Source organism: Motacilla alba, chromosome 1A (assembly GCF_015832195.1).
Source record: "Motacilla alba alba isolate MOTALB_02 chromosome 1A, Motacilla_alba_V1.0_pri, whole genome shotgun sequence".
NCBI classification, from domain to species: Eukaryota; Metazoa; Chordata; class Aves; order Passeriformes; family Motacillidae; genus Motacilla; species Motacilla alba.
The window spans coordinates 13,424,472-13,438,360 of NC_052031.1; the positions used below are offsets into that span (position 1 = coordinate 13,424,472).

General features: G+C 36.8%; 1 protein-coding gene across 8 annotated transcripts in view; it reads right to left on the reverse strand.

Moving 5' to 3' along the window:
* Positions 1 to 13,889, reverse strand: part of SRPK2 (SRSF protein kinase 2) — a 126,721-nt gene that overhangs the window by 19,840 nt on the left and 92,992 nt on the right. For all 8 annotated transcript variants that reach the window (XR_005259139.1, XM_038155332.1, XM_038155329.1 and 5 more), the window contains 6 exons: positions 13,708 to 13,795; positions 8,503 to 8,609; positions 7,980 to 8,145; positions 5,877 to 5,902; positions 4,234 to 4,480; positions 2,784 to 3,272 (listed from right to left, as the gene is read on the reverse strand). Coding sequence is in view for 7 of the 8 variants with exons in the window: in XM_038155332.1 (XP_038011260.1) it covers positions 2,784 to 3,272; positions 4,234 to 4,480; positions 5,877 to 5,902; positions 7,980 to 8,145; positions 8,503 to 8,609; positions 13,708 to 13,795 (1,123 nt within the window). In the remaining variant the exon portion in view is untranslated. The remainder of the gene's footprint in view (positions 1 to 2,783; positions 3,273 to 4,233; positions 4,481 to 5,876; positions 5,903 to 7,979; positions 8,146 to 8,502; positions 8,610 to 13,707; positions 13,796 to 13,889) is intronic.

A 13,889-nucleotide genomic window follows, 5' to 3' on the forward strand; every position in this document is an offset into this window, starting at 1 on the left:
GTCTAATGGAGAATCAGGAGTGACTGAAATCAGATGGAGATCTTCAACTGCTGGCACAGGAAGCCTGAATGGGTCACCAGAGCACTGAATATTAGCCAACCAGAAAAGAAAGTGGCAGGGTCCACCAGAGCAGAGAAGGAATGAAGATACAGGAGTAAACAGCAAAAGGCAGAGTGGGCAGTGACCTCAACAAACAGCCCTCCAAAAAACCTGGAATGGAGTCCAAGACTCAAGTTTATAAAAAGCATCAACATAAGGATAGAAGTAAAACACTCAAAAGATAGGAACTAGTAAGACTAGTAAGCTTAATACTAAACATGCTGCATATTACAGTGCAATTTTTTTAACACAGTCACATGCATTACTGAAGAAATAACAGGACCGTTCTCAGTTCAGCAGTCTTTGCAAAAAAAAAAAAAAAAAAAAAAAGACAATGCTGGATAAATCCTTTGCATGGGTCTTGTTGAAGGAATGCAGTAAATAAAGTCAAATGAAGAGGGGGAAAAAGCCCCATGACTAAGACATCCGAATATGGCATTATGCAACAGCTTTCTTCAACCTTTTCCTAGGAGAGGGACCTGAGCAGGCAATAGGGAAGTGCCTACACTTCTGTGTTTTTCTAAAAACTTATGATGCTGAAGTCCCATCTCTTCTGAAAGATGAATTCTTGGATTCTGTATTTGACAAACAGATCATTTACAACTGAAAGTGAAGTCAGAATAAGTATTTTCTAGAAAGTACTCACAAAAAGGCATCCAAATAAGCTTAGCCTGTGCACAAAATTAGTGAACACTTCTGTGTCCTAGTTCCATAAAAACTTAAGAAATATCACCTTAATTCTCACAATCTCAGCATGACAATGTACTTATGCAAACACTGGAAAGAGGAGGAGGAGAGTCGTGAGCAAATTACAAATCTATCTTCAGGGCATTTGGTCACGCAGAGAAAACTTGAAAAAGACAAAAACTGCTCACAAATTGGTTTGTGCATGGAATAAGAAAAGAACCCCAAAAAATTAAGATGAGACCACTTAACAATGCCACTTAACAATGCATAGCAAAGCCTAGAGAAAGAGGAACAAATAAAAGTCTACTTCAGTACAAAAAAAAGGGGAATAAAGATATGGTGAAAAATTATATAGCATCATTTAAAAATATTAAATAGCCTCTAACTCCTGTATGCTTCTTTCTAAATACCTTCATGTTTTATTACTGTGATACTCAATGTTATTATTGATGCCATTAATACCTGTAACATTCAGCTTTTCCTCATTCTTGAAAAAAGTCAACTATCACTGAATTTACTGTTTGTCTTCTTTCTTTGCAAGAAAGGTGTGTGAACTGACGGGATAACATCCAAGAGGAACAAAGTAGGTTTGTTTCTCCAGCTGTGGAGCTAAGCTGTTTCCACGAAGACAAAAGCAGCTTTAATCTCTGAAGACATGAGGGTTTTACACACCACCCCAAGAAAACAGCAGTGGAGTCTTTCTGCCTATATACAGCTGGCAAAACAAAAGAAGAAATTACCAGGCATCTAGGAACCTCCTCTGCATTGTTTCAGGGACTTCAGAGTGTAAGGAAATGGACTAGAAGCCTCATTTGCCTGGATCTTCCAGAAATGCAGTTCTACTGAGCTGTATTTTATTTCATATTTCTTACCTTACCTGTCAGACCCTGTAATAAACTGTGTGAATTGCTCTTCTAAAGCCTTAAACCAAAAAATACACTTGAATGCATTTTTCAATGTAGCTCTAATTCATCTGTGACAATGTTGATGGCAAGGCTTGGTGATCTTCTCCCTAAGCTCCCATTTTCTTCTATCTGCTCACAGATTTAGACTCTCAGTATTTTCTTTACTGAAGCTGAAACCCATATATTTATCAGTTAACCACTGGCATTATAAATAAGACCTATGTGTAATATCCTGAAGCTATTTAATTCAATGGCAAAAATCCAGCTCTTTGCAATGACACCAAGATTTCACCTTCCAGGTCTTCAAATGGATTTACAGGCAAAAGTTCTGGACTGATGGCCAGAATTTAAATGTCCAAAACCATGCTGAATATAGAAACACCATAATGAGCTGAGGGTTGGCAACATGCCCTGTTGAGTATTAATAAAAGGTTAAGACAGGAACTGTTTGACACAGAAAGAACAATTAATGAATGAAAACACAGCATAATACAGAATTTTTCAATATGACTGAGAAAAGATGTGACAAGAAGTAACAGATAGAAGCTGCAGCCAGACAAGCTCAAACTTGGTACAAGTCTTCTAAAACAATTCAGAGTACCAAGCAGTTGAACACGCTTCAATCACACTAGATTATAATTTCATTTGTCAATTTAAGAACAGGTATTTTTCTTTTTGAAAAATACATTTTAAGCCAACAATAAAGGTTACTGGGCTTAAAAGATGGTGTATTAGTGACTTGTTATCAAAGGACGTCAGGTTAGATGATCTCATGCTCATCTTCTACCTTTAAACTACAGGAATGATGTTTATCTGCAACTATAGATTTCCTTTTCCCCTTCACATGTAGACTGACTTGTCAATGCAAGTGTTTATTCTACAATAATTTATTTATCTAATACCCCTTAAAAGCAAGTTCTAGAGTGGAAAATCACCCATAAATCACAGTTCTGCAAGAAAAAAACATCCAATTTCCTTAAACAATCCTTTCTTAACCTAGCTCCTGCCTTTGTATTCCAATTACCTGCCTCTTTTATTTAACACAATACACACCCATGCTACTAGACAGAAGCCATTAAGAGGAACACTTACTTTTTGGCAAATCCCCAGTGCTGGAAGCTGAAACCGTTCTGCTCCTGTCATGAGACGGGCTGCTCTCCTCTCTTTCAGTTACAGTTGATCCTTCAGAGACAGCAGAACCACAGGCTACAGACTCCAGAGCCCCAGAGAACACCGACGCTGAAAATTCAGAGAACTGCGACTCCGGAATTTTATGACGTCCATTTGGCAATTCACCATTAAACTGTTCATAGGAGCTGCTATAAGAGTAATCACTTTTTGCATTTGGATCATCAAGATTATACTCCTCTGGATTTGGACATTCTTCCTCTTCTTCTTCTTCATCTTCAATCTGCTGTTCCAATAGGAATGGGCCGTTCACAATATGGCCATTTGTTTTGGGGGATTCTATCCACTTAGGGTCTGTAGAGTCAGTGTTGACAAGTTCCTGCTCAACATCATCATCTTTTTCAGTGTTTTCCTTCTCTGTGTCTTCTTTTTCATCCTGATCTTCTGCTTCACCTGAAAAATTTTGGCAAGCAACACATTACATCACACATCAATAAACCAGACAAATTAGGCATTCATCATTTTTAACTCTTCAGTAACTACCTGACTTCTGACATATCACACAAGGAAACACTGAATATCACTGAAATATGCACACCTTAAAACCTAAATTAAAGGCAAAAGGATGGACGAAAAATAAAAAATAAATGGAAAAATAAAAAATGCTGGAAAAATAAAAAATAGGAAGTGGTTCAGGAGGAAACAATCCAGAAGAGAATAATGTTATGAAGGGAAGATGAATGCAAGCTTTTAAAAATCTAGAATTCAATCCATGTCAATGGAGTCATCACAGAAGTAGGAAAACTCTCTGTAAGAGCAGACCTAAAACAAACCAAACTGAACTACAGTCTCAGTAGTTACATCTTTATCAGGACTGAAGAGCTGACAAGAAAATCAGGGAAGCCAGAATGGAGCAGGACCATAATGATAATGGTCCAAGTCACCAGGACTGAACAGGAATTTTAACAAGACATAGCAAAAATTTCAGTGAAGAAGTTGCAATCTTTATTATCTGATAGATCATTACAAGAAACACTGGAAGAAGGAAAGGGGAAAGGAATGATGACTCCAACTACAACAATAATATCACAGAAAAATGCTTCTTATTCTTCTTCTACTTCACCGGGATACTCAGCTATTCCACTTAATGTGGCATGGTGACTGTTCTGTTGAATTTTCTATGTGCTTTTTTGAATTGTTTCTAGCTATACACTGCTATTGATGGCTTTCTTCACTTCTGTAGTAGGCTTGATTTTTCTTTACCTTTTTAGGTTTTGTAGTTACAATTTGACCTACAGGAGAAAATTAACTTAATGACTGGAGATTTTGTTCACTGCACCAGATACAACACTGCACAGTTGATTTCTGCTCTAAAACAGTAAACTCAGGGGCAATAAAAACAAGTAACACTGACCATCATCATTTCCAGGTTCTTCATCTACTACCTCCTCTATATCAGCTGTTTTTAGTTTCACCTCTGGGTGGTACTCATCTTCTTGTTCATTTGATGGTACAGCTGAGGTTACGTTTTCTTCTATTTTTTTCCTTTCAGCTTCCCGCTCTAGCTCTTCTATTTCCTGCAGGCGTTTTTCTAGCAGCTCAGCTTGCCTCTTCTGTTTTTTCTTCAGTTTTTTCTTTTTGTTTTTGGATATTTTTCCAACCTGAAATATTGTTACCAAAGGAAGAAAAAGTAATTATGCATTTCCAAGGCATCTCACACCAAACTAATTTACATTTTTTTGAAAATACTAGATGGCAACTCATTTAGTAATTAGATTGCTTTTTCCAGTTTACTTCAAATCAAGAATGACACAGGATTGTATGAGGCAAAAACCCACCAAAACTTTACACAGTTAATCACGTTTCTACATGACCATTATTAGATACAAGAGCAAAATGCATCCTTAAATCTAAAATACCATAATAAAATGCCTATAATCCTATAACTTTGATAAACACAATAATCTTAAACTTCAATCCAGACTAACAGATGATACTGTATGTGGAAAACAGTAGAATATCATATTAGCTGTTTACATATAAATTTAATACCTTATTTCTTTCTCTGTATAATGCAGGTAATAACCAGCAAAAGTATTCTGAGCAAAAAGACAAAAGAAAACTAAAGAGACTGAAAACAGTGAATTTTAAATAAAACCTGTTTTTTTCAACTATTCTGTTGTGAAAGGAAAGCATTTTTATTACTCCCTTCTGGCCCAAAACATATGAATTACAAACAGCAGATGGCCATTATGAAGTTTTTCATTTTATATAACATAAGGATTGAAAAACTCAGGTACAACAAGAAGGAAATGAAAAAAGAACTCATTTTAACTGAATTGTGGCTTCTATTTCTACTATCTGATAAATGAGATCAATCCAATTTTCATTCATTGTTTAAATATCATAGTAAGAAATACTCATATAATGAAAAAATAAAGTACAAGGAACAGAGAAAAACATTTCCTCCGGGGTTCATCTGTTAATCCTGTTACCTTCATAAAAAGCCATGGGATTGTCTAAATGACATTAAATTTCCATGTTGTATTCCCACTGAAATTATACATGTTCTGTACACACAGAAAGCAGCTTTTACGACAGAGATTTCTGAACAGCTGCATTACCATTGGTTATTTCCTATATGCATATGGCAAAGAGATCTTTCAAACCTCATAAAATTGCCTCAACTTCCAGGCCTTGATGATTAAGGCCTTTATGCCCTTAAGATATTTGCAATGCACAATGTTTAGTGCATTCTCCCATTTTTGTCAGGATTTGGACAAATGGGTTATTCCTCAAGAGAAGAAAACAGCAATGCTTAACTTAGTCTGACATAGCTATAGAACTGTATGTCTGTCAGAATTCCCATCACAGAAATACTCTGCTTAAAACTGGTAAGGCCACAGACATAAAAAGAAAAATGTTCTTTGAAAGATAAAAGCTTTGTTCAAAGGAAGCTTTTAAAAGGGTTGAGGCTACTAACAGTCTAATACATATTAACAGCCAGAGAAACACAGAAAATGAGGCAGTTAAATTGTATTATATAACAATACTTACAGGCTTTTGTTGTGGAGCTGTACTCACTAAAAAGACAAAAAATAAATTGTAAATAAAATAAAGGTTTTCTTTTTCAAACACAACTCTATAAAAGCAAAAAACAAGTAGAAATAATTTAAAAATATTCTTAACTAAATAAGGCAGTGTTAAGTTTACTTTGTTAGCCAGATTTTTTACTCTGTACAAGTACATGCTGCCTGAAATCATTTGATGTCTTCATGAGAGCATCCAGGATTGGAATGAGCTAGCAGCTATCTGTGCTCACTGTGTTGTGCTTGGCAGAGAGCACATGAAATTTAAAGCAAAAAAAAAAAAATAAGGCTGAAATATTAAGAGTGGCTAGAAATCATGGAATGACTGCAGAGCTGCCACAGATTAAATGTGTGTCGTCAGCTGGCAGAGCAGGTATAGACTGGTTTAAATAGTTCAGGGAATATTAGCAAAGATACAACCACTGTGTTGTACCCAACAGAAAAGCCAAATACTCGTGGGTTTTACTCTGCAACAAGGCAGTTTGACTGCTAGGGCTGAGGCATGAAGAAGTGCCTAAGGCAAAAACACACCATGTCACAGAAAAAGCAGCTCCAGCATGGGCCTCTTCTAAGCACCTCTGAGCAGGATCCCATCAGTGACTGGCGCTGATGGGAGTGCAGCGCTGACTGTCACTCACAGAGCACCACAAGCCACATAAAACCTCCCCCTGTGATCAAAACCAACAGAAATCACCAAATATGGGAGACAGAAGCAAAGTGAAGCAAGAGGAACTGAACAGGGGAGAACCTCTCACAAACTTCTTCAGACACACAGGCCTATGGTGATTAAGGAATGCCAAATAAAATACAGAGCTGTTTTACAGGTTCAGATCCTGCTGCTAAGCTCAGGAAAAAACCTGCTTGATTATCCCTGAAAGGGCAAGGTTTTCAAAAAGATTCTTAAACCTGAGTACTATCATTGCTATAAAAAGGGAAATTATACACAACCTATTCTTGCAATGCTGTAAAGAAAACACATGCTCAGCGCCTGTGTGGAAAGCCATATATTTAATTACAATTTGCTAAGAACCAAGTGTGATAAGAATGCCATTCCTTGAAATAATACTTATTTTAATTGCAGGAAGCAATATAAAGGCTGCATGAACAAAATCAAGTTATTTCCCACATAAATAACATAAAATCTCTAGCTATGTGATCACACATTATGTCTAATTCAATATAATACATTCACCATTTATATGATTTTTCATCTAAAAAATATAATGGTGTGAAATGGAACCTGATCGCTGTATTTGTTCCCAATACAGAAAGTATTTTTAGCATACCTCAGAGATTTTCATCTGTGATATATTTTCTCACAATATTACAAAGGGAATTACTTTTCCACTGCCTGTAGCTGATGTGCTCAATTGGCAGAGTAGTAGCAACCACAGTACTAACAATATAGGGTACATAGTACTAGAAAGAAAATCACTAGAAAAGCCACACTTCCTCCTTGTTTGTCTTTGCTTATTGCTGTGAACTTCTTTACCTTGGCTTCTTCTAGCTAAACATAAGGAATGGTTCCTATCTAAATTCTTGGCAAGCTTAACACAAAACATTTTATATCCCTAGGAAAATGGGCCTATAACAAGCTCAGTTAGGTACAATAAAGTCCATTTTTAAGGGTGAAAAACTATGAATGTAAAAGTTGTCATTGCATCTTAAAAGTAAATTACAACAGACAAAACAGCAGATGATTTCACAAGGATGGTGGTGAATTTATAACAGAACTAGGCAGATTTTAGGTAAGATAAGCAACTATTGTCAATATTAAGTGTCCAATGTGACTAAAACTCAGTCAATAAAGCTTGTGGATGGGAGGGGAGTAAGTTTACACCAATAAATCTTTTTCTGTTTCTTCTGTTTCTAGGGACCCTGAAAACTTGAACATGCAAAGCCAGCAGGAAATCATTACTCTGACAGCTTCCAGAGCAGGGATAAGAATTAAACAGACATGCATTTTTCACACACAATTATTTAAAATGTGAATTCTCATTGGACAAAATACTGCCAGCAATAATATACTGATGGTAGTTTCCCGCATTGCATTTTAATACCCTGCTCATACCTGCTGAGCCAGACGGGGGAGGAGCACCAGCTTTCTGCCACTCGGTGGCTTCAGCAGCCATCCTGCGCACGTAGGCATCGTCCACACACATCAAAATGTTCTCTGGCTTTATGTCCGTATGAATGATCTTGCATTTGCTGTGCAGGTAATCTAGTCCCTGAAGTACCTAATTACAGAGGGATTTTTTAAAAATCTGCTCCAAACAGCAACGGAATTTATTAAGAATCTCAACCTTCAGCTGCATTTTAAGATAAGTCTGATTTCATCCAAAAGTACCCAGAAATTGGAAAAAATATATTACCAAGTAGTAGCATAAACACATAATTTTCCACTGCAGCATGGAACTACAGAAGCTTATGAAGGAAAATTGTGTGATGCACAGTAACACCAGCACAATCTCACCTCACCGAGACTAAAATAAAATTATCTTAGATAGTAAGAGTTCAGTTCAAATACTGTAATTCTAACTTTCAAACTGTTAACAATTGTGGCAAAATCTGATTGGAATATTAACAAAACTTACCTGTCGAATTATGCTTTTAACACAACGGATGGGAAGGCCTTGATAATTGGACTTGATTATCCATTTTAGAAGATGATGTCCAAGTACTTCAAAGACCATGCAGACATCTGTAATTTAATTAAGGATAACTTCCAAATAAACTTGTTCATGAGATCAACACAAATGTTTGCTTCTGTTCTGGCTAAAGGAGTCGTCACCCCCTTTAGAGGGAAAATGACCCCTAAAATGAGCATGGTAAATGCTTTGGTATCTTGTTTCAATTATAGATAAACCCATACAGAACCAGTGTCCAACTGCAGAGCGAATTAAAATAAATCATTTTAATCACACAAATCTTGTCCATTACTTCTACATGTTAAAAACAGCATTAGGGTGCATAATCAGGAAAGTAATTGTAAAAAGTAACTAACTAATTTTCTTTTCTTTGAGACAGCTGAAAGTACTGATTTGACCTATGATCTCTAGTTTTTAATAAATTTTAAATTATATTAATAGAAGGTTTTAATAACAAAAGTGTGCAGCAACCATGTTTTAGAAAATGAACCATAATAACCAATTTTTAATTAAGCTCAATAGTCACTTGACAACAAATACTAACATAGTATGAGAATGTATCTCTTAAAGCCTACAGATTTAACTGCAGAGAATAATGGCAATCACCAAAGAACTCTCAAACAAAGAAATGCAGAACTCAGAAGCAACATGCAAAAAACAATGCCAAAATGTTTCATTAGACACAGCATTTACTACTGGCCCCTGACAGAGGCAAACAGTCAATTATCAGGGGAGATTATTAGGAAAAAAGCATGATGTAGGAACTTCCTGTGATTTCTGTTTCAAGGGCTAAGTTAATAGATTATACACCTATGTGCCTGGGTAGGTTATCTTTCTGTTGAGAAAATCTTCAGATCATGAAGCTAATTTAAAGTTTTACCATCCACAATATTCTGGCAAGTTATACAATTAGACTATACCCAATTAATCCTCAAACATAAGCTGGGAATGACCTTAACATGACTTGGAAATCAGAAAAGATGTTAAGACCTTAACTACATGATACTATAACCTTGCAAAGAACAATGTAATACAAATAACCAAAAATTAACTGAGGGATACTACAGGAAAATCTCAGTGAATTAGACTATGTCAGAGACCATTCATATAGAACACCACTTCTACACTAATTTCTCTAAATTTTATTAACTAGAGTCTTGGCAATGATCTTAAGAATCACTGTCTTGTGTTAAAATGAGACTTACCTTGTCTGTCAGTTTATCACACACAATCTTCTCAAGTACCTACCTATATACAGAAAGGTAACTCAAGTTTTAACATCTGCATCCTCTATACTGCAGGTGCACCAACAGTAAAAGGTCTCAAGACTGGTCAAAGCATACTGTGAGGAACTGTAACACAACTGTTGCCAACTGTTAATCCCATTTCACATTCCTGAATTCCTGCATTAGAGGAGACACTGAATAGTCATTTCCCACTCACATCAACTGGGTGTACTCAGAACTCTGTCCCATTCAGAAGAGGAAACAGTCCTGGTTACCTTACCCCACAATGAACACAAGTCACTAGTAGAGCACACAGCCATCAAAAAGGATGAGCAGAGTGCATGAGCTCTGCAGGGATTACTAACTGAGCCCACGCAATCAAATTGCAAAGCTAAAGCAACACAGATTGCAAAAAGGACACTGCAACATTCAGAAATGAAATATAGGACACCCGCCCACAGTCCTTCAGACCACTGCTGCTGCACTCTCCAATGCACATTCCTGACATTCCTTGCACTTACAGAAATGTTAAGCATTGCCAGTAACCAGAAGAGAAAGGGATGTAGGGAAATAAACAGCTGAGAGGCAAGGGAGAGCACCAAGAAGGAAGATGTAAGAGGAATGGCAGAGGCAGGCAGAAAGAGGGAAGGTCATCAGAAAGTGATGTCTACCTGAAAAAAAGAGATTGCAACATTTTGCAGGGAGGATTTGGACAAACTCAAGGGACACTCCATACTGGAGAGACAACTGGAATGGAGAGAAGATACAGAGCAGGCTCCGTTTTGGGAGTGGGTATGCAGAAATGCGACTGCTGTCTGATTCACTTTCCTGATCTGAAAAACATCAACCTTAAGCCAGACTGTCCAGAACAAGGAGTTTGGGAAAAGCTCTGCATTAAGTACTAGGAAACCAGCTTTGCAAATCCCAGGATCCTCCTACAGCACCAATAACCTGACTGGTGAGAGGGTCCAAAAAGTCCCCTGAAGCCACCTAGGAGACATGCTTCTTGTGAAATTCTCTTCAAAGCAGCACAGGGGATCTCTCACAGGAGGAAACTAAGCACAGCAGCAAAAGTGATAGTAAATCTACCATTAATCAGCTGACAGGTTTAAGTACTGAGAGCTGTTCTTTCTTGACTCAAATCCTACCTGTAACTATCTATCTATCTATAAATACACATTACTCAAGCATTTAGAAATACAACAAAGGATAAAGGCTAGTTAAGCTCTAGTACCAGTACAGAAGACTTTAGGATGCATCTCAGTTGCTTCTGGATTGGCAGCATTTAGACACTATGGCATTTAATTAATACTCTATATTCTTTGGAGATACATTTATTACAATCATTCATATCATCAGACATAATGTCTGATTGTGTGGGAATGTTTCCTTCTTTATTTTTTCCATTTGTCTCTCAAAACACTTGTTCCATTATAGGATTATCTGAATCTTTCATTAAAAAAATGCTACACTGAAATGAACATTTATTGCAGCTCTAACAAATGTCCGCTACAAACAAACATTCACACTTACTGAAAACACCAAAGTGCCCAAGATCATGAATTCTGTTACTTCATGAAAAAGTCATAATTGCAATCTTGGCGAAATAAACATGTGGGTAAAAAAATATCAGCCTCATGCAGCATAACACATTATTTAAATTCCTCTGTATATCAGCACTTACTCTAGCTCCTAGGAGAAAGACAACAGTTTGCAGCCACGCAGTGCAGGCCAACGGCCCTGCACAAGCTCTGTTCTACATGGTTCTTGACAATTTTCCCTGTTTGGAAGCTCCATGACATTTTGTGGTATTAGCCATCCAAAGGATTCACCCACCTCTCCTTCTGTCTTGTTTTAGCTTTTAAATGCATTCCATAACCAATAATCAAGCCCCTATGAAACATATGTTGTTTTATTTTATAGTCAAGCAACAGATATTTAGTGACTTGCCCAAAGGAAGCTGGAAACAGCAGAGCATGGAAAAGATCTCAAATTACTCTATTTCTCTCAACCTGTGGAACTCAGTGACACTAATGCAGCACTAATACAGCATTTTAAAAAGTAAACAGCACCAAAACATTAAAATCAATTATCTGCTCCATCCTAAGAGAACCTACACCAAAGATTATTTTCTCTAGAACCTAAAAAGGAGCTGATGAAATAATGCAACCAACCACTGCTCAAATAACTCAGGATGCACAAGATGTTCTCAGGAAAACTCAATGCACAAGATACTCGGTATTGTATTTTTGCTGGTAGTCAGGACTTTGACAGACTTCCAAATGCAATTTAAATTGAGTCCAGTATCAGTCCATCCTGTATATTGGTACTTTTCTGGAAAATGTACTTTTCAGTAAGGCAGGAACATCTGCCTTCTACATAAAAATTTCTGTACCGCCAGTTTTCAACGTGAAGGCAAAACTGAAATAGAATAAATCAACATCAGCTGTCCAGTTTTAATCTGCCAATACAAAGCTACCTGACCCATTATTTTTCACTGGCACATGGTCTCTTTTGGCCTTCTCAGTGCAAGTGCTATATTGCAGTAAGATGTAAGTTTGGATATGATTTCAAAGTATTATCACTAAGAAAATTTACTCTTCACACCTAGAAACAGCCCTCGCCTTTAATAACAGTGGTTTACATGTGAATCCTATCAAGAATTTAAGAACACTATTGGGAAACTGCTCTGATAAAGAGATAAGAGTTACTTCTATGTATAGCTATAAATGCATCAGTATACTCCTTACTTCATATTAAGTGTTTTACAATAGAACTGTAAATCAAAATTCTTGGTTTCTAAAAATAATTGTTCTTCAGCTGTACTGCAATCAGATGCAAACAAATAAAAATGGGCAAAGGAAAACGAGATCAGACACCAGTCTGTAACTGAGAACACTTGACCCCACACTCTCATTCTCACCACAAGCCCAAAGGCTCCATAACTAATGCCAAGAGACAGATGACTGGGAGGAAAGCTGCTTGCACACTTCTGTCTGGAAGGATGCTTTCTAGTGAGCATTCACCAGAGTCAGATTTACTGACAGTCACCTTCTACATTCCTCTCCTAGAAGATGGGAGTTGGTGAAAGGTACCATAATCTGATCTGCTGAAGGCACATCACCAAAATCAATGTATAATCAGGCTCTCCAAAGCAGGAACTGTCTCTCTGGCAATGTGACTCATGAACAATGAGGTCTGCTACTGGGCTCCAAACACAACACGCATACACATAAATCCAGCTGTAACAGTAAATGAAAGCACAGTAATATAATAAGCTGCTAAAATACCTAATATAATTAGCAAAGAGGACTCAGTTTAGCTCGACTCTAAAATCAAATTTATTCACAGACCCAAATTTTACACCGAGAATGAGTCAGTTGTCTTTTACTTTATCTCTCTCTTCTGTTTTTTTAAGGAAAGCTTTCAAAGACAAAGCTTTACAACCTTTGCCAAAAACAAGGTTAACACCTGGCCAAAAGATGATTACATGAACAAGAGAAGCATCTCCATGACCTCACACTTTCTCACAAGAAAACCTAAACCAGCTTTTTCATGACACCGACAATTTCTCTTTACCAGTCTAGAACAAAAAAAAAAAAAAAAAAAATCTTTCTTGTCAGCTTCAGTTATTACGAATGTTTTCAGTAAACTCTGTTTTTTAAGTAATCTATCTCTAGTTCTACCAGGCCATGAAAGGATACATAAGACTTCTTTTTTAATTTTGCATTGTGTTTAGAGAAGCTAAGTTACTTTCACTCCACAGAGTGCCTTCCACACTGCACTTCTCTTGGCATCTACATACATTTTGGTGTTTCTACTTTGTATATTTAAAGTAAGATTAACTACAGAAAATCCAGAGCTAAATGCTTACTTATTTCAGTAGAATATCTTTAATGAGAATGCCATGTTCTCAAAAGGATACGAATTCCATTCATTCCAGAAATTTTGAAGTCATCAATTAGCTGTACAACCATATCCTTGTTGGGATCATTAGGGTCACTTTCACGAACCTAAACCAAGAATGCAAACACAGACATTTTAGGAAAAAATTCACTTTAAAATACTAATTACTTAGATTTCCACACAAACTTATGTATTCTGGAG